General features: G+C 37.4%; 1 protein-coding gene across 2 annotated transcripts in view; it reads left to right on the forward strand.

Moving 5' to 3' along the window:
- NEBL (nebulette) overlaps window positions 1-20,732 on the forward strand; it is a 340,919-nt gene that overhangs the window by 259,515 nt on the left and 60,672 nt on the right. Inside the window, exons 6-11 of one of the 2 annotated variants that reach the window (XM_032623435.1) lie at window positions 4,034-4,135; window positions 5,299-5,400; window positions 10,155-10,196; window positions 14,043-14,120; window positions 15,758-15,859; window positions 20,282-20,386. The exons of the other annotated variant lie outside the window; for it this stretch is intronic. Coding sequence (XP_032479326.1) covers window positions 4,034-4,135; window positions 5,299-5,400; window positions 10,155-10,196; window positions 14,043-14,120; window positions 15,758-15,859; window positions 20,282-20,386 — 531 coding nt within the window. The remainder of the gene's footprint in view (window positions 1-4,033; window positions 4,136-5,298; window positions 5,401-10,154; window positions 10,197-14,042; window positions 14,121-15,757; window positions 15,860-20,281; window positions 20,387-20,732) is intronic. 2 annotated transcript variants of the gene reach the window in all.

Below are 20,732 nucleotides of genomic sequence, written 5' to 3' on the forward strand. Positions count from 1 at the left end.
CTGTCTAGCTGGTCTCAAGGCTGGTGTTTCCAAAATTAAATCATCCTCACAGCAACTGATCCCAGAGGAAAGGACAGCAGTTCTTTTTTCCCCCAGCCTCAGATCCATCAATGACTCTGGCCTTGCTTGGTTATGTGTCTGCCCTCGATTTAATCATGGTTTCCCAAGGGTTGGGGTATCTGATTGGACAACCTGTCACATGGCCACTCCTGTCACTAGGCAGGAAGGCTGCTTTTGATGGCCCTGCTAGATCACGTGGAGTGAGGGAGAGGCAGTTTCCAAATAAATAATGCTGCTAGGCAGATTTTTTAAAAATTAACACATGTCCACTACAAAGGAATAATTTAGGAAAATGATCCAGATATGTGGAAAAGGGCAAGGAAATAAATTCAGTGGGGTAAAAAAAGGCGGAAGGAAGAGATCAAGCATGTACAGTAATAATTCTAGGTGCTCCTGAGGAAGAAACCATAACTAGTCTTTGTGAAAATATTATATACTACTAAAAAGATAAAGCAGTTTATCTTGAGTGCAAAATAAATGTATAAAAATGATAATGATTGTATTTTCCTGTATAGGACCTATAGTAGATAAGGATGAAACTTCACTGAAAGCTAAAATAAAAGATTTAAGTAAATGTAGAAATATACCTTCTCCTGTGAACAGACTGAAATCTTGTTGAGATATCATTTTGGTGGGTTTAGTGCAATGCCCATTAAAATTCCATTTGTTTCCTATGTGGAACTTACTAGGATTATTCTAATGTTCATTAGTGAGAATAACTAGTTTAAAATTAAGAAAAAGTTTGAAATAGAAGAGTCATAAAGGGAACTTGGTTTAATGGATATAAATCGTTATAGTCATACATTTAAGAAATGTGTGAGTGAGACAGTGAATGTTAAGTCCTTAATATGGTAGCTGGTACATAATAAATGGCCTAAAATGACAATTATTATTACTGTTATTACTATTATTTCTCCTCTTTCTTCCCTCCCCCTTTCACTTCTCCTCCCTCGGCCTTCTTTTTCATTCTCTTACTCTGAGGACACGATAGGGAAGAAAACATTAAATAAAACGAGGCAAAATCAGTCATTGACCCTCAGGCCTGCACCTTTCCTGGGTTGATTTTCAGGAATTTTCAGAGATTTTCAGGAATCTCTGTCTTTCTTCTTATTCAAAACAGTTTTTTATAGAACACCATCTCGTCTTGAGAAGACTGCCTGGAGAATGGGGTCCCATCTGTTGTCGTTGTCTCAACACAGCGAGCATTTAGGGTTTGGATTATTCAGAAAAAAAAAGAGTGTATGTGTGTTTGCCCTTCCTCTGACAAACCTCTCTTCCACTGTAACATTTTTATTCTTCCTCAGTTGTGACGGCCTGAGGAAGGGAGCAAACACATGTTGCAGACATTGGAGAAATGTCAGATGAGCTTCCCTTGGCCCTAAGTAACAGGTTAGGTGGAGGAAGATGCCTAATCTGCTCGGGTAACCTTGTTTCCGATGTTCAGGTATCCTTGCAGCTAGCGAAAATCAGGAGCTTGCCGCTCTCCATGTCCCTCGGCGTAAGCCCCCGTTCCTGTGGGATGACCTCAAGCCTCGATATTCTGGGAGATCGGTAGAGACAGGCTCCTGGGCTTTTCTCCTGCGTGGCTCTGTGGTGTGTCCGCTTGTTTGAATGTGCAGCTCATGTCAATCTTAATATTTGTTTTGAGTCACATATGCTGGCCTCTAATTTGCAATTTACATGGATGATGGGGCCCTATTCATTGTCCCGCTCCCGCCGCCTTTGTGCTGTTCACCTCTCTTCACGCAGCCATTAGGCTGAACAGCATATAATTAGGTAACCCATGTAAAGCATAGATTTCTGAAAGGTTGCAGCTCTTTTCAAAAAGTAAGGGTTTACATTTTTACCCTCATTCTTTTCTAAACAAAAAGACATCCCCCCCTACGGCTTTCATCTGAATGTAGTAACTTAGAAACAGTTAGTCTTGTAGGTGGGTAATAATTTTGGTTTGTTTTCACCTGAGAGTCCGTTTTTGTTTACACAGTTTGTGTTTAACTTGGTGCAGGCTGAGGTTGATTGGCCATCATTTGTAGATGAGTGTGTTGCTTTTTGAAACCAGCCAAAATTGGCTTATTTTAAATCCCTGAAGATTTTAAACTCACCCAACAAAATAACTCAGTTTTCAGATTATTTTTGTTTCTTTTGCTACCGGTGTGCACAAAACCTACTTAAAATTGCTTAACGTAAAGCCTGTGAAAATGCAAGTAGTGAAGGAAACAGATGTTCTTGCCAAAATTACGCTAATTATATTTAAGCTGTGTTCACTTGTCAGACAGGTTCATGATCATAAACATAGTTTAAAAAGTAGTGGGTGGTGAGGCCAATGCAAGCTCTTTTTTAAAAAAAAAAATTAATTAATTTATTTGGCTGCGTCAGGTCTTAGTTGTGGCATGCGGGGTCTAGGTTCCCTAACCAGGGATTGAACCCGGGCCCTCTGCATTGGGAGCACGGAGCCTTAGCCACTGGACCACCATGGAAGTCCCAGTGCAAGCTCTTAAACAGAAGTATATATACATATGCTTCATTGAAATAAAATCATACAATGCATTAGGGATCCTGTGAAAGTTTTAATGCATTATCGTTTCTTACAACTGATATTATTTTTGAAAGAAATAAAAATGTACCAATTTTTTTTAACGCTGCAAGGTTGAAAGGAAAATAACAAGATACACTGATATTATCCAGAGCACTGATTCATAGTGGTCAACTGGGGAATTCATTAAAATCCAGATTCTTGGGCCCCATTTACCAAAATTCTGTTACAGAGGTTTGAGGATGGATCTCAGGAATCTAAAAATTTTAATAAGTACCCCAGATGATGCTATTGCAGAAAGCTTGCAGGCAGTGTTAGAAATACTCGTTTTGTACAAATGCAATTAATTGTGCATTTTGTATAGATGTTCAGTTGTACATTTCTGTGTTCTACCTTTTACATCTTGAAAAAGTGAAGATGGGTTTTAAAAGTGACTGTTACTACACGCTTTGCATTATACATTTAATAGAATCTAATGTAATGGACAAGTTGACTAGCCATCCACTGGTGAATTTGCCACATAGAACTCCATCTGGCAAATAGATAAATATTTCTTCAGCTCATGACCGATCTCAGGAAATAGAGAAGCAGATAGACAGTGAGATGTTTGCCCATCAGGGATTATATGAGTTGGCTTCTGGTCTCTCCTCTCATTTGTTAGTCAAGTTAATGTAAACGACCACTGTCATCTAAAGTATGTTTGGCAAAACTTATATATATTTTTCTCTTTAAATCTCTATTTTCCACACTTTGGTTTGATTGTATCTAATGTGTATTCAGAGGATGAATATTCCTTAGTGTGGATCCTTTTATTGTTGGAGGATCAAGTCATTGCAGTGATATTTACTAGAATAAAACTAGCAGTACCCATCACTAGGCCTCCCAGATAAGGGGCATTTGAAGAGTCCAATCAGAAAAGGAAGATAAAGGTGTGGTTGGGAGGGTGAAAGAGCTGGAGAGTTCCAGAGTTCCACATACCCTCACCCCAGGAAATGATTTTCCATATTCGTGTGCTGGAGCTTATCCTGTATCCCCTGGGGGTCAAGACTGTGTGGTAGACAAGTTAACGCCCTTGGTGAGGATATTCTGTATGTAAATATGCACATATACACTTACACAGAATGACATGCTTATAAGGATGGTATATGTAAAATCTTATAAGATTGATTCTGTGCCAAGGTCTTGGGATTATATTTTTTATGTTGTATAAATTCAGTTCATATGCAAAAATGTTAGTGAGGCATTGGCATAGTAAAAAGAGAATATAGTTATCCAAATAAATGTTGCACATAAAAATTAAAAAAAAAAAACTTAGGGTCAGTGGCTTTCTTAGAAGATTACGGCAAGGATAAATTATGTTATGGACATTGAGGCTAGCAGCTATATGAAACTACTCATTTCTGTTTTCTCTTTTTCAATCAAAACTGTCTCTTTGATCAGATTTTTTATAGAAAAGATGTGCAGGACACCCACATGTATAATGCGGAGCTTGACAGACCAGACATCAAGATGGCGACACAGATCTCCAAGATCATAAGCAATGTAATCTCTCTTTCTTATCTTGAGCAGAATTGATTTCTCATTTTTGCAGGAGACAAAGTGGCTTTGGTTGTTGGATGGTTAATTTAGTTAGTGAAATTAATCAATCTGAATTAATGACATCTCAATTTTTTCATCTGAATTATCCATTTCACTATGTAGATTATTTGGATATGTGCAGAAACTGATCAGACTTGACTTGACCATGGCTCTGTTGTCATGCTTTTAAAAAAATGAGTACTATTCAGGCATAAGATAACATTCAAACGTCTGAGCCTGAGAATCAAGTTTGTCATTCGTCTGGTCCCATATTATCTCTCACCTTGTCCCAAAGAACTTCACTTGGCCTTGTTTCCATCTTGTTGCTGTTAATTGTGCAGGTTCTCTTTGGTCCGCATTTACCAATGCACATTTCCTATACATCATGGCTGTTTTTTTCTTTTTCTTTTTTTTTTTTTTTTTGCTGTACTTGGGCCTCTCACTGTCGTGGCCTCTCCCGCTGCGGAGCACAGGCTCCGGACGCGCAGGCTCAGTGGCCATGGCTCATGGGCTCAGCTGCTCTGCGGCATGTGGGATCTTCCCGGACCGGGGCACGAACCCGCGTCCCCCGCATCGGCAGGCGGACTCTCAGCCACTGCGCCATCAGGGAAGCCCATCATGGCTGTTTTTATCTTCCCTAAGACATCCTTCTTGGTTAATACCATTTTACTTAAACATACCTTACATCCTGATTAAAAATGATTACTTAACTTGAACCAAATATTTGAGTAACATAGGCTATACTCACCTTAAAAAATCAATACTTGTTTACTAAATTCAACTGCATGTTTACCAAACAGGGTTAGATCAGTTCCTAAGACTAAACAGAGCCGGAAGACATCTGTATGCAGAATGCAGGGTCTCAATTATCTAGAAATTTCTCCTGGATAAAATAAGCACAATGATGGTGATGACTGGATTCATGGACTCAAACTTAGTAATTATTTTACTACAAAAAAGTTGTTTTTATAAAATCAGTTTCTTCTTAGCAGTCAGCATTTTAGTATTTGGTGAGTTGTAAGGATCATTTTTTATGGACTGAGGGTCAATTTTATTTTGGCTATTATCAATGTAATTTTTCATTGGAAAGTAGAAATAGTCAACATTCTCTTATTTATTCATTTTAGGCTGAATACAAGAAAGGGCAAGGAGTAATGAATAAAGAGCCTGCTGTAATTGGAAGACCAGATTTTGAACATGCGGTGGAAGCTTCTAAACTTTCTAGTCAAGTAAGAGTCTAGTGATGATTCCACAATGATTTTATTCAGAGATTTTGTTTCTAGCAGCACTGGAAGATACTTTACTTTAGGTAATGTCTTTAATTGCAAGAATACGTAAAGATAATGTTTCTGTAACCACGTCAGATAGGATTACAATAATTGTAAATTTCAGTAAGGGATAAAATAAGTCCAATTTTAAGCATAAAACTAAGTTTTCTTTTCTCCTGGCTCAAATTCTAACCTTTTTCTATGAGTTCAGCCATGTTGTCACATTTCCTAGGATTTTTAGAATTTAGCAATAGTCATATCAATTAGATTAGAAGAATAATTAAATTTCTATCTCTACACGCATACACAGAACTTTTAACTTAGTAAGAAAAATAGTAATTTTCTCAATTTTTAAATGTTTTAATCACAAAGTAAAAAAGAGGTAATGTAAATGAAGAGAACATTGAAATCATAAAAAGGATCTGAAAAAGTGTAAAGACATGCCATATCTTTGGCTGAACGTCTCAATAGATAAAAATTTCAGTTTTCCCAAAATTAATATATAAATGTCATGCAATTTCAATTAGAATCCAACAGTTTTTTTGAAGTATGGGTAAATGATCTTAGAGTTTGAATGGAAAGGAAATGCCTGAGAATAGCCTTTAAAAGTATGAAAGTGAAGACCAGTGAAGGAGAACTTAAGTTGTGAGTTACCATAACATAGTATAAAACCACTGAAATTAAATCAATATGGGATTGATATAGTAAGAGATAAAATAATCAGTAGGATGGACTAGGGAATCCTGAAATAGGTTCCAATGTGTATAAGAATTTAATATATGATAAAAGTGTTGGTTCAAGTCAGTGGGAAAAAGTTGTATTAGTTAATAAACGGTGCTGACATAACTGGCCATCCATCTGGGTAAAAATAAAATTGGACCTGAGTCTTAAACCATCTACAAAATGAATTCCAGATGGATTAAAGATGTGAATGTAAACCAAAAAAATATTTTAAACCTTAAAAGAAAATCCAAGAGACTATATATACCACATAGGGATAACAGAGTTCTTAAAACTGGAGAACCAGAAGCTATAAAATAATAGTTAGACATGCTTGACTATATAAAAATTAACAACTCTTGTAATGGAAAAAGGTAACATTTGCAAAGTCAGTGATGACAAACAGTAATTTTTATGCATGTGTAGTGTTTTCAACTTTGAAAATGTCCATTCCTCAAGTTGCAAAAGTCTTAATTCGATTATACTTCAAAGTGGAGAGATGTAAAAGAGGAAAGCTGTAAAAGCTAACTGAAGAACATAAAATACTATCTGAAAAAATGAGAAGACCTACTATGTTCTTAGCTTTGGAGGGCCTGAGAAGGGCCGTGACTCCAAGCTCTTCTCAGCCCAAATAACACTCATTGAAGAGCAGGGAATATTGGCACAGACCTGTCAGCTCTTCCGGTATCGCTTTAGATTTTCTGACTTCTTACAATTTCAGCCTTTTCTGGGGGCAAAGAGTTCCTATCGGTTGTGTAGGAGAAGCGGCAGGTTCTAGAAAAGCAGTACAGTTTGGCTGAGTAATTAAGAAAATGGGCTGTGGACCTGGACCCTGAGTTCCTGGTCCTGCCGCTGGCTCACTGAGTGACTTTGGACAGATGGCTTAATTTCTCCATCTGCAGTTTCCTGGCCCGCAAGACGGCATGGCAGCAATACTGCTTCTTAGGGTTGTCCTGAGGATTAAATGAATTACCGGGAGCAGCTTAAAACACTGCCTGGCCCGTAGAAACACTGCATCATTTCCCAGGAATAACTTGACTGTGGCTGTTCGGAATAGCTTTCTACTCTGCATTTTTTACATGAATTCATGCACAAAATGAAGCAGGAGTAGTTGACTGGCCTTAGATTCTGGTCTCAAATCATTCCTTCACAATCTTATTTGAGAGTCCTTAGAAGAAAGTTTTAGTATTTGAGTTTTTAGTTTCACATTTCAAACGCAGTCACCAAAAATCCTACCATTTGATCCTACCTGGGTTCTTAGGCAGACTTAAAAAAAAAAAAATCTCAAGTCATTTAATAACTGAATTATCAGATGCCTAAGCAGATTGTAATCTGCAGGTTATATTGTATCTGTCATCTTTGTTTTTTTATGACATGTTTGCTGATCTCACAGTGTACAAACCCATTAGAAAAGGGAAAAACTGGGCAGATGAATATATAGGACTTCTGGAATGAACTTGGTATGTTCATTTGTATTTTCAGGTGCATTGACTAGAAATAAAGGCAGAAAGTGTAGTTTCTTATTTTTATTGACGACTTTGGAGATCATGTATTCTCTTGCTCCTAAGCTAATGAGATTGTGAATATAGGAGCCCACGAAGGCAAGTAGATACGTAGAAGGGAAATAATTTAGGAATGCAGTAAGCTGGGAAGCTAGGGGCAGGATGCAAGATGCAGAACAGAAAGAATAAGAGAGCACCCGGATTGTGAGAGGGAAGGCGATGACGGGGCAGTGCCCGTGGTGTGGAGAGATAAGACACCCCTGCTGAATAGACAGAAAGAGAAAGCGAGAGGGCACAATTCTCCCATTTTACCTGGAAATTGAGCTCTGTGGGATTGAACCCGGAAAAAGCTATGGAAACAAAACTCTTCCTATGTTAACTTGTACAATAGCTTTGCTCCATAGTTGTAAAGTCTAGGAGGCACATAAAATTATGGTCAAGTAATTAAAAGAAAATCAGTGAAAAGTGAAAGTGAAATCTCATGTGCTAAGATAAAGAGATGGGTGTATTTATAAGTATCTCAGATATTAGGGCAGTAATTATCGAAGTCATCATCTTAAAAAAGTTCTTCTAAGAGTTGGTTATTTTGTTTTCATATTCATAGATCATCTTAATTTATGAATTGGAATTTGTCTATGTGATGAATGGAATTCCTTTAGTTTTATAATATCAAAGAAAATTTTGTATTTATAGTAATTAGGGTTTCCTCTAAAATTGCATTTGATGTATTGGTAAGAGAGGGTTTTAAACCTAAAATTACTAATCAGATTGATGTTAAAATATAATAGTAAGTATTGTCCTTAACTTGTAAAGGGGTATTAACTGGTTTGGAGAATCTCCCATTCTCCCTTCTGGGCAAGCACTCTCCCTTCCAACCTCCTTCCACCCAACTTTGGCTTAAATGTCACGTCTTTGACTTGCTGATTTAAATCATATCGCTCTGTTCCCCTTCTGTTTTTCTTTACAGTCCTTAACACAATGTATATTAGTCATGTAAATGTACATGTGTGTGTTTTAAACATCTATTCAGTACCACTCAGCAGGCTCTGTGGGGACAGGGTTTAATGGCGTTCATGGCACAGATTAGGCTTTCAAGAACGACATAGAGACTGATTAAACAAATTTCTCTAGATCATTCACATTTGGTTCAAAGTCAGTAAGGTATTATTTTATTATGAAAATAAGGGCAGAGTATATTTTGGGTAAAATTCAGACTTAAACACATGGATTTTATGATGAATTCCACATAAAAATCCGTTCTTACTCTCTTCCTCAACAGCTTTTAGTTCAGTTTCATCCAAAATTGGAGGCATTGATGCCCGTGGATGTGCGGCATTGTGGTGGTGTTTACTTTTCACTTTCCCTGATAATCAAGTGCACTTATCCACTTCTTTCCTGGCATGTGTTTCTGTGACTATGATGAAAAGCTTCCGTTCAGGGTCTGCTTTTTGCCTGCTTTTCTGGCACTGTGTGAAACCGAGCCACAGGTGATGTCACCAAGCCCAGCACTCCTTGTGCTGAAAGCTTGAACTACCGAGATCGGAAGTCAGGCTATGACTGTTGAAACACAGCCCTGTTCAGAGGCGGTTATGAGGAACTAGGTTAAGTTCTATCATTGCGGTTGAACAGTTCTAGTGTTTTTCTGTAGTGTGTACCTCTGAAAGTTCTGCTAAGTCTGTTAAAACTCTTTATAAAACTTCTAGGAGTTTCATCCCATATACCTAACCTATATTTTTTAAAAAGTTGGTAGTCATTAACTTTTGGATATGATATTCATAATGTGAATAAAATCAGTCATAGGTATAACTTTTCATTTGTTTCCAGTGATTGATTTAGGTATAAGGGGTAACATTGTGCCTTAAAACCATAGCAAAATCACCCAACACCTATTTCCTCTTGTCTCAAATGGTCTTAAAACTGGAAGGGAGATACTTTGTTCCATGGTTGAGTCACCCATTATAATGAAAGGAAAGCATTACCTTGATCCCTTCGCAGAAGCGAGTGTGCGTGAGCAGGTCGACACTCAGATGTGTGAACTGTGGGTTGAAAGTAGGATAGAATGTTCGGTGTGTATGTGAAGTTAGTGAGTGAACCAAACTATTTGGCTATTTTCTTAGTTCATTTATGTGCAAACCTTACAGCAAGATAAGAAACAGTTGGTATCAGTGTCTGGTAAATATGTTTTTTATGTAATTCAGTTATTTTACTTTCTGGTTAATTAATGAGGGAAATTCTTGCATTTTTGTTCTTTAGGTATCTTTTAAGTCAGATCACACAGAGTTCTGAAGGTTAAAATAAGATAAATTTCACAGCACTTCGCTTATTATTAAACTCATTAGAAGTACATGAATGACAGATACACTTTAAATAATTAATCTCATGCTACAGAAATAACCTGGAAAGGTTAGACAGCATTTTAAAATTCAAATTTTAGGGTGTGTAACCCAATGCATAACGGTGGTAGAAATCTTTAAGAATAAAGTTCTCATAAAGATCTATTACAAGGCTATTGCAAAATTTGGAGACACCATGAAAGTTACCTGGTCCTGCTTTTCAATGAAAGAATCCCTTCTCAGTGTAATCCATCCACTTATTCATTCAAACAAAACAGTTACTGAACCAGATACTACATGCCAGACACTATGCTTGGGGTTAGATTTTCAAGGGTGAACAGAATATAGCCCATGCCTTCACCAAGCTCAGAGTCTAATGGGGAAGACCAACACCAGAGACAGTTTTGCAGGTAATTGCAGCAATGTGTGATGAGTGACCAGGTAATTGGGGGTGCTTCAAAAAATATATCAGCAGTACATATTATAGTTTAGAGGGTCAGAGAGGGCTTTCAGAAAGAAGTTACATTTGGGCAGATGCAAGATGTGTGGAAAAATTTCAGGTGAACGTTGGGAGGAGGTAGGAAGCAGTGATTTGAAGCAGGAAAGCAGAAGGGGAAAACAGAACTGGAAAGCTGTTCCACTGGTGGACAGCTCAGCTGATGGAAGATTTTCCTTATAACCAGCAGAAATCTCGTTGGCTACAACTCCTACCTATCAATACTAGCTTTACCTTTTGTACTAGAACAAATGCTATTTTTCTGTTTTTGCAAATGTTTGAAGACAGTTACCGCCCGATTCCCAAATCTCTTCAGTATAGAACTCTTCAGCATAATAAGTGATGTAGAGTACGCGTTAGATAAATAATTCTTGAAGGAATGAGTAAAAGTCTGGCAGGAACTATAAAGTATGATACAGATGTAATATGTTATTTTTATATCTATTGTTTTTCATTTCCTTTTGCATTTTTTTCTTCCTAATAGGATGTTGTTCAAACCAATTTATCAATGACTGGAGGGTGTGTGTTGGGGGAACAGACTTGGGAAATTAGAGAAGTATATATAGTTCCAACACCTCCCTCAGGGTATGACTCATTCTGAGTCCTAATAGAGAGTTGACTGCTTTTCATTTTCTCTTTAATTTATATGTTTCTTTAATAAACATATATTAAGTGCCAAATCCATTCAAAGCACTAGTGTGTCAGGCACTGGGGATACAAAAATGAATAAAAATCTATTTCTTGCTCACTGTCTAATGGGAGAGCAGACATACACAGATAATTCAAATATGTCCAAAACTTAGAAAATAGGCTAACCTTATATTTCCAGGGAAAACTCACCTTTAATAATAGGTTAGTATTACTAAAAGTGTGTCTCGTAAAACGTCAGGTGAAAAAATGCAGGGTTCTGTTTGTACCGAAGTATTTAAATCTGATCAATTAATCCAGCTGAGCAGTGCTGGCTTCCATCAAGTTTTCTTTCAATTATTCATACTCTTCAACCTCAGACATCGTGAGTGTCTTAGTTACGTATTAGCTAAATGGCAAAAATAGGTCATATCATCCTTGAGCACGGAGAGCCCATCAGACTGCCTTTGAACCCCCTGTAGTTCTCAGCACAGTTACACTAGGAGCAGACACAACACGGAGGGGGGTGTTACTTGGAAATTAATCTGACGCAGAGGGGACAGCATACGGAAGGCCAGAGAGGGGCACATGCTGCATGTTCAAGGAACTTTAGAACACGAGGATGGCCAGAGGACAGAAATTAAAGGGGAGATTGGAGAGCTGGGAATGCCAGGTCCCACTGAACCTTGTAACCATGTCTGGGATCCTGGTCTTCATGCTAAGCCCAATAAGAAGTGAGTTTAAGCATGTATGTGACTTGATCAGGTTTGCTTTTGGAAGAGATTACTGGCTCCAAGCCTGACGGAGTGTGTCAGGGTCATATCAGCATTCCCAACCTCAGGTAGGAACTCATCCTAACTCAGAGTAGGAACCCAGTGCAGGCTCAATGTTTACTGAATCGAGGAAGGAAGGAATCATTACAGTGTAGATTGATAATTGTTTTTCAGAAATTAGGCATTTACTTGGAAAGAGTAAATGCTGCCAGGTTATCTGACAGATGAGAATGTGTCAGGTTAATTTCCAAGTAACACTTCCTTCCATGTTGCCTCTGGGCTTAGTGTAATTGTGCTGGGAACCCCAGGGGTGGGTACAAAGACGGTATGGTGGGCTCTCCGTGCTCAACTTTTGCCTTTTAGCTAATACATAGCTAGTAAGATACTCATGGTGCCTGAGGTTGGGAACTGTGAATAACTGACAGGAAATGATGCAAGCCCGTGTTACATAGCAGAATCAGTTGATTAGATGGGAACAGCTACGGGCTGAGAGTGTTTACGGCACTGTGGCATCAGGCAGCATGTTTTCCTCAGTAGGTCGAAGGTGTTGGTGAATCTGGCTGAATCGGGAGTGCCATTCTAGGGGAAGTCAGTTCAGAGAATCTACTATCATCACTAAGTGAATACCTTTCAGGCACTAAAACCTAGAAGAGACAAAAACACAGATAAGAATACTGTGAAAAATGCCACAGCAGAGGAGTGGCATTGTGTGTTTAGGGGAGGACCAGGTAGGAAGAATCTTGGCTTGGTGCCAGCTACTGTGGAAAGTAGTAAAGGACGTCTAAATTTATTCCATTGGTGATGTTGGCCCTGATTTCAAGATAAAATAATTTTCAAAAATCAAAGTTTTTCTTGTTTTAGGGAGACCTTGCCTGCTAATTAGAATGAATGAGATTTTGCTTGAATTTATAAGGTAAACTGAGTATCAAAGTTATTATTAGCAATGGAACTGCAACAGAAAATGTTCCCTGTGAACCATCTTGACATATTTTCCAAAAGTGTTCCCACCAGGGTTTTCACAAGCTCCCACTCGTAGGTAAACGCGGCATGTGTCCCTGAGGGAGACCATCCCCCAATACACACTAGATTAAAAGAGGTAACATGAGCCATTCCCAAACTGCTTTTTTGTAAAGGTTTCTGCAAGGCAGAGCTTAGGATGTAGAATAAAGGTGCATTCTGAATGTTGTAAGAAAACAAAATAGTGTAAGAATCATTATATAATAAAAAATATTACAAGAAGACAAAAGAGCTTACTTTTGCTTTTAAGATTTGTGCATCCTTTCCTGCCTACAGGAGTAAAAGCGGATGTGAAAATGAGACTAGCTATTTTTGTTTTATTTTTGTAAAGAAATTTGTATATATATTCTAATTAATTATCATAACATACATTCACATATTTCTCTATTCATGGAGAAAAATATAGTTCTACACGATAAGTTGATAATCCTTCTTTTGGTTGCCTTAAGACTACTTAAAAAAAAAAATCCACGGTGAAGATTGGAGATGGTTCTGCCACTGAATACAATTGTGGAGTTAAAACAGAGAATGAAAAATGACATTAAATAGACCCAGGATGTTTCAGAAAAATGTAATCCCTAACAATGAGGTTTTGAACAAATGGGAAATGATGAGAAAAACCATGGTATGAGCGATGTCCTGCATTTGGAATAATTCTCTTAGGAAAATTGATATTCAAATTCTGAGATTTAGGACCCATTTTCTAAATGTGGTAGATGTTAAGACATTTGTGGTCTTGATTTCTAACTGATCATAAATGTTAGGAATGCGGGAGTGGAAACTGACATTTAAAAATCCCCAGATTTTAGTTTATAATTCTTGTTAATAGGATTTGAGTTCATGCCTAATTGCATTTATGATCCATGTTCAAGTAGAGGTGTTTTTTAAATTTTAAAAAAAAAAAACCCTTTATGCCTAATTAAGCTTTATATGGGGGTGGGGGAGTGGTGGGGGGAATACCAGGAATTTAAACGTTTGCTATCATACATTTTTAAGGCAGCTTTTATCTGATGTAATTAAAAATCAAACATGTTACTTTGAAAGCTTAAAGGTAAATGTGCTATTTAATTTATCCTTTTTGTTTCTTTTATGGAAAGGTTAAATACAAAGAAAAATTTTGATAATGAAATGAAAGGGTAAGAAACATCATTACAATCCTCTTGAAAGTACTTCTTTTAGGCAAAGTCAGCTGGCCACTGCCCTGGCGAGTAATGTAAGTTACTTTCTGCTTCCTGACTCGTAATTCACAGAAGATTATTTTCAGTATATTTTGATTCTTGTTTTGTCAGACTTGGCTGTGTGGTACCTTGTGGACACTTAATCAGGATCAGGTCATTTACAAATAATTTTAGAAAAAAGCTGAAGCATATTTTCTTGAAGCTTTTCTGAGAAAAATTTCATATTGTAATTTACTATTAATGGTTACTGATTACTAATTAATTAATAAGTAGGAACAATATTGCTAATAAAAACTATTATAGCCGATCAAGAATAGAAATAGATTATATAGTTTTTCAGAAAAGTAGTGTGTAGTATCATAAATTAGTGATTATGACAATAGTTCACTCATGTAATTATGCATGAAATTGTGCATATTGTAAAGTATACCTGGTGCATAGTAGTTTATCATAAGGCTATTTCCAGAAATTGTACTTGAGATGGCTTACAATATCTTTCTTATCCCTTATGTAAATTCTGTGAATACCTCGTTCATAAGTTTTGTTTTCATTTCATGTCTTTAAAAATAAAGTTTCAATTTATAAGAAAAGATGTCTTAATTTTTTATGAGAATTAGGAAGGATATAAAAAAGAAACATGGAAAAAAATCAATTACTTTGCTATAATTGAATGATGTATAGAGTACCTTTTTAAATGTTAAGTTTGACTATTGTTGAACTGTTGCTTTGTTAGAGCATTTAAAACCTTTCAACTCCTGTCATATCCTTGGGACTTGGTATATTTTATTTTCATTAATGTTTAGAAGGTATTATAATTGTGTTCATTACCCAGCTTTTGTTACCAGCAATTGAATTAGGTGTTTCTGTCTTTTAGGACCTTGGGGAATATCTTAATGATTTTATTTTTCTTATTGATTATTTTTTGTGTGTGTATAAACGTAAAGCAAAAATAGAGTTGGGATATTACTTAAAGGAACCTAGAGCACAGTACTGAAAGCTCAAGTTTAGAATCAATTGCCTGGATTTGAATCTTGCTCCACCACTTAATATTATGCTTTCATCTTTGTGCCTCAGTTTCCTCATCTGTAAAATGGGGATATTTAAAGTATTTACCTACTAGGATTGTGGAGATTACTTAATACATATAAAGTGTTTAAACAGAAAAGTTTTTACTTGTTTACTTACTTACACAGTAAGTGCTTGATGTTTTCTATTATTAACATTTTATTATTATTATTACTAATATTGCTATGTTCCAAAGTAACTGATTAAAGAGAAAAAGAAACATTCTATATAGATAATAGGATGAAAACCACCAGAAGCTCTAAAATAGACACAAAAATATAATAGAAAGATGGTGGTAATTTCTAAAGAGTAAAGTTTCTATTTTCTTCATTTTTTGCAAGCAGAATTTCTGTTAAAGTTACTTGATTCTGTTTAACATCACCCTTTCTGACCAAGTAAACAAAAGGAGTTACCAAAATATTTTCAAGTCCCTGTAGTTTTCTTTTATTCATTCCGTAGTAAATGAGCACCATCTAGTGGCTCCTTGTAAATTCATTTGTCAATTTCCCGTTAAATAATTGTTGTGTTTAAAATAATAATGGCCATAATGCAAAAGCGTAATATTTTCTTCTCCTAGATGGTATTTTGTTCCATGTTATTTTCATAGGTGAAGTACAAGAAAGACATTCAAAATATGCATGATCCAGTTTCAGCTCTCCCAAACTTGTTTTTAAACCACGCTTTGAAAACCAGCAAAATGCTCAGCGGAGTAAGTGGTCGTTTGTTGACAACTGTAGGTGTGTGTCTCTGGAGCCGATGTGTCTGCAGTGCTCATGAGCACACCTGCTTCCTTAGGCGAGCCCGGCCTTCACTCCTCCCTCAGTAACTCACTTAATGAAAAGTAGCGTCTTGCTTAAATTCCCACCCAGGCTGTCGCTTTACAAAGCTAGCTCTTTAATATCTCTTGAATACAAACTTTCTTGTTGAACAGCTACCCTTCCAAGTGTTTGTATGAGCGTCCTTTCTGTCTTTCTCCTTCCCCTTTCTTTCTCTGTAGTAGATTGAAGCCACTTGGAAGTCAGGGATCTTTTATTTTGTACAGGCCAGAGCAGAGTGTCTGGTATTCAGTAGGTAGCATAAAAGTTATCTTAGTCTAAACTATATCTTCTCTAAAAATAAATTTCAAGGGTGTTTGTGTTGATGCTATACTTTTACTCCTATGAAGGTTTCGATGTTTTCTTCAGCGCAACTAGGAGGAGAGGGTGATTTCCTCATGTCCTGATGAAAATATCTGTGTCCACTGCCAAGTGGTCCATTCCCTCAGAGCTCAGCTCTTACATGCTGTTTCCAGCACGCAGTGCGTCTGAACCCTGACTTCACTGGCTCTCATTCCTGATGACCCTGGCTCACCTGTGCCTGTATTTCCTACATCTCAGAATGGCCCACGGTGATGATGAACTCTAATTTGACCTCAAGTTATTTCTATGCCTATTTTAATAATTACTCAAAAGTTATCCAAATTTATCATATATCTGCTTTGGGTCAGGCACAGATTTGATGGCAAAGTATTGATATGTTGGCAAAGAATGTGAAAAAGCGAAAACAGTCATCTTCAAGAGATGTACCCACGGTCATACATGAGAAAAATCTGTAGTCAAAACCTGGTTCCCAAACCATTAAATAATGAGAGAACATCTTCAGTTCAGGTTAAAAATGTCTACACTTGGCTTTGATATATTGAAACCTCTGTTCATTACTTTGTAATCCTCTTTTCTGCTTGAAATGTAATCTGCGTGTAAATAATTTGTATTCACGGAGATTAATTAATTAATTAATTATCACTGGTCTCTGGAGGAAAAGCAGTCCATTATTCTTTCCTGTCTGTTGAGCAGGGATGAAGGTTGGGAGACTGTCAGGCACAGAATTAGACTCAGTCCCTGGATGCTTAATTCATGCTGTCCTGCCATTTCAATGCTTATCCCTTGCTCCTCTGCACACATGCCTCTGTTCCTTGAGTGGCTCTGTTTCAGTTATACATTTTCTGCCACGACTCATAGGTATGCTTCTAAAAATCAATATGTTTTTGTGCTCTGAGCCTCTGCTTTCGTCATATTTAGTCTTTGCTCATCTAGTTTGATCATTGCAGTAGCATTTGACCTGGGACTCTTTCTCATCCCTATTTGGGTTAAATTTCCTTAGGACACAAGGTTTCATGTGTAAATAAGCCAACAAAAATATCATGGTGGTAATTCAAAAATTTGGTAGCTAGAAAAAAAGGCATGCCACTCATAGGCAATATTTCTTTTTAAAAATATTGGCCTTGGGCTTCCATGGTGGTGCAGTGGTTGAGAGTCCGCCTGCCAATGCAGGGGACACGGGTTCGTGCCCCGGTCCGGGAAGATCCCACATGCCGCGGAGCAGCTGGGCCCGTGAGCCATGGCCGCTGAGCCTGCGCGTCTGGAGGCTGTGCTCCGCAACGGGAGAGGCCACAAACAGTGAGAGGCCCGTGTACTGCAAAAAAAAAAAAAAAAAAAAAAAAAAATTGACCTTTATTTTATAATAGTGGTGAAAAGCAGTAATAGTAATTGTTTCTATTTCTCTTCAACAGAGAAAAACCCACCAAATTTGTATATTCCACTTGTTTTATATACCACTTATAAAGTTTAAAACCTTCATTCAGGTCGTTTTTGCCTGGATTATAGATTTTTTTCCCGTTCAGGTCATAGAATTGTGACTGAACAGTTGCTTCATGGAAGAGAAAGTTTGAGCCAAAAAAGGTGTTACTCTGAAGTTTCTGCTTATTAAAGTTGCACGATGTTACACTGGCTCGAATTTATTGTACATCAGAATTGCCTTCTTTTAAATTTTAATGTAAAGAGAATTGGGATTTTGTTGATTTATAAAGGCAACTTAATTTTAATAAAAGATTGAGTAAGGGAATGCTTAAACAGACATTCTGCCAGAATTAGTTGTCAGTTTGTTATAAATGGCTGTTTTTTAAAAGACCTCTGAATGTCTTTGATATAAATCATAATTTTAAAAATTGTAATGTGTAGAGTAAAATTAGTGCCTTATGAGTTTTTACATCCATACTGATTAAATTTTTGAGAGAACATTTTCCTTTGGAAAATAGAGCTCTATTAGCTTTCAGTTTCTTTTATAACTGCATAAATTAAAAAAATATATATTGTGTTACTCTGTATAATTCCCACTAGGAGGCAACAGAGACTATTATATAAGAAAAAGCAAGTATTGGTAACCTTTTACAGATCTTAGTTCAAATAGGGTGGTTTTGTTTTGGTTTTAAAATAGGAGTTTCTGAAATTCTCTGTAACTACAATAGATCATTGAGTTAGGGACAGTAGTTTTTGACCTTTTCTCAGTATATACCCGTTATCCCAGACTTTATTAGTTCTGGATTTTAACTTAGTAATGGAATGTATCCTAGCTTGTTACATTCAGTTCATAACTATTTATAAATATATATTATAAAATAACTTGTAATCAAATTATAGCATCTCTAAGTATACTGTTATTCTTTGAAATTATCTTTTTTTAAAAAATTAGTAGAGAAGCCAAAATTTATTTAGAGATTGTTCTCTTGTGTCGAGATGTACTGTGTGAACATTTTCATGAGCTTCCTGGGGGTGCTATCCTCCCTAATGTATTCTGGTTAGAGTTTTGGGAGACACATGTCTTAGTTCCCTAATTGGCTGAAAATGCCTCTGGGGACCATTGCTGCGTCCCCAGGGAAAGCAGTTTTCATGTGTAGGCCACTTGGACCTTCCATCCTTCCCATCCCTGGCACTGGGCCTTCTTCCTGCTTCACTCTCAGATCACGGAGCATCTCCTAAGACCCAAATGTCCTAGCTCTTTCCTGCTCCCTTTCAAATGCTGCTTACCTCGCCCTCCACTCTGCCACTTTTACTGAAATCCTCATTGTCTTAGGAGCAACAAACTTTAGCTTAAGTCTCTGTAGACGTGAGTCTTTGAGAGTTGCCATTTACCTCTAAAAGTCTTTGAGAGTTACTATTTACCTCTAAAAGTCTCTTCCAAATAGGCAAAATAACTAAGTGTCCAATCTCCAATGATAAAAATCAGGAAGCAATTTTTGTCTTATTGCTGCCTGTTGTATTTAGAGTCCTACACTTGACAAATGTGGCATCCTTATCCATTCTGGTCTCTTCCAAATTCACCTTTTTTTAAAAAATAAATATATTTATTTATTTTTGGCTGCGTTGGGTCTTCGTTGTTGTGCACAGGCTTTCTCTAGTTGCGGCGAGCGGGGGTCACTCTTCACTGCGATGCGCAGGCTTCTCATTGCGGTGGCTTCTCCCGTTGCGGAGCACGGGCTCTAGGTGCGCCGGTTTCGGTAGTTGTGGCTCATGGGCTCCAGAGTGCAGGCTCAGTAGTTGTGGTGCATGGGCTTAGTTGCTCCGCCGTATGTGGGATCTTCCCAGACCAGGGCTCAAACCCGTGTTCCCTGCATTGGCAGGCGGATTCTTAACCACTGCGCCACCAGGGAAGCCCCAAATTTACCTTTTTGTCTGTATGTCTAAATAATGTCTTAATCCAGTTTCTTCACCTTAAAAATGCAACCAACCATACCCAGATTCCTCAGTTTCTCTTCCAGGCACTTCCTACCCTCTCCTTTTAGGAAAATTAGTTGAATTATTTCTCACCCTCTAATTTTCCTTATGAACCCCAATTGTTCTCAGGGCTGAACCGTTGTATACAACTTATTTTTCTTTCCTGACTCCAGCTTTCCATTCCTATGTTCTTTCTTCTTTTCTTTCCTTCTCTTCTTGTAGATGAAATTAAATACATTTCTGTTCTAGAATAAGGGCAGGACAGGTTGCCTTTATTTTGCCCACTTTGCCTGTTCACACATGTCACGGGTTTTCTGTTGTCACTCCTCAGTGTCGCAAATCTCTTTTACATTGTGTTTACAGCCAGTTGTCCTCTACTTCTCTTCAGTGTTTTAGATGCCGTTCACATTGACCACCTAGAGCTGGTCTATCTTGTGTTGTCGGTTTAGCGCAGGGTCAGAAATCTGTACAACCAGCCATGGGAGCCCGGTGGTGGCTTTGCAGTTCTTGTTGGCTTGCGTTTTTCAGTTTGCATTCCTAAGTATTAGTTGCTCTCATCAGCCTCTTTTATTCTGACTTTATTTTCGTGTTCTCTATTTTAGCGAGAGTATAGAAAGCTTTTCGAGGAAAACAAAGGCATGTATCATTTTGACACGGACGCTGTGGAACATCTGCACCATAAAGGCAATGCCATGCTCCAGAGTCAGGTATTAGACCTCCCCAACCCAGACCCTGTAACACTCACTGCCGGGCACCTGGACCGAGAATGTGCAGCTGCTGGAAGGAATGTGCGTCGTGAAAAAAATCTCGAACACTACACTCTCTATATTTATTGGGCTGGGGAAGCTTGAACCATGTTTCATATGCAGGCATTTCATAATATTATAGTTACTATACACAAGCTAAAACTTACAATTTATGAGTTAATTAATTAAATGATTATATCTCATAGTTTCAATTTTATAGTGTACTGATTTGTCATTTTGAGCTGCAGAAGTAATTTTCTAGGCACAAAGTTCATTATAATTTCTCAGTTCAATTATAAGTGTATTA

This window comes from Phocoena sinus, chromosome 2 (genome assembly GCF_008692025.1).
Source record: "Phocoena sinus isolate mPhoSin1 chromosome 2, mPhoSin1.pri, whole genome shotgun sequence".
NCBI classification, from domain to species: Eukaryota; Metazoa; Chordata; class Mammalia; order Artiodactyla; family Phocoenidae; genus Phocoena; species Phocoena sinus.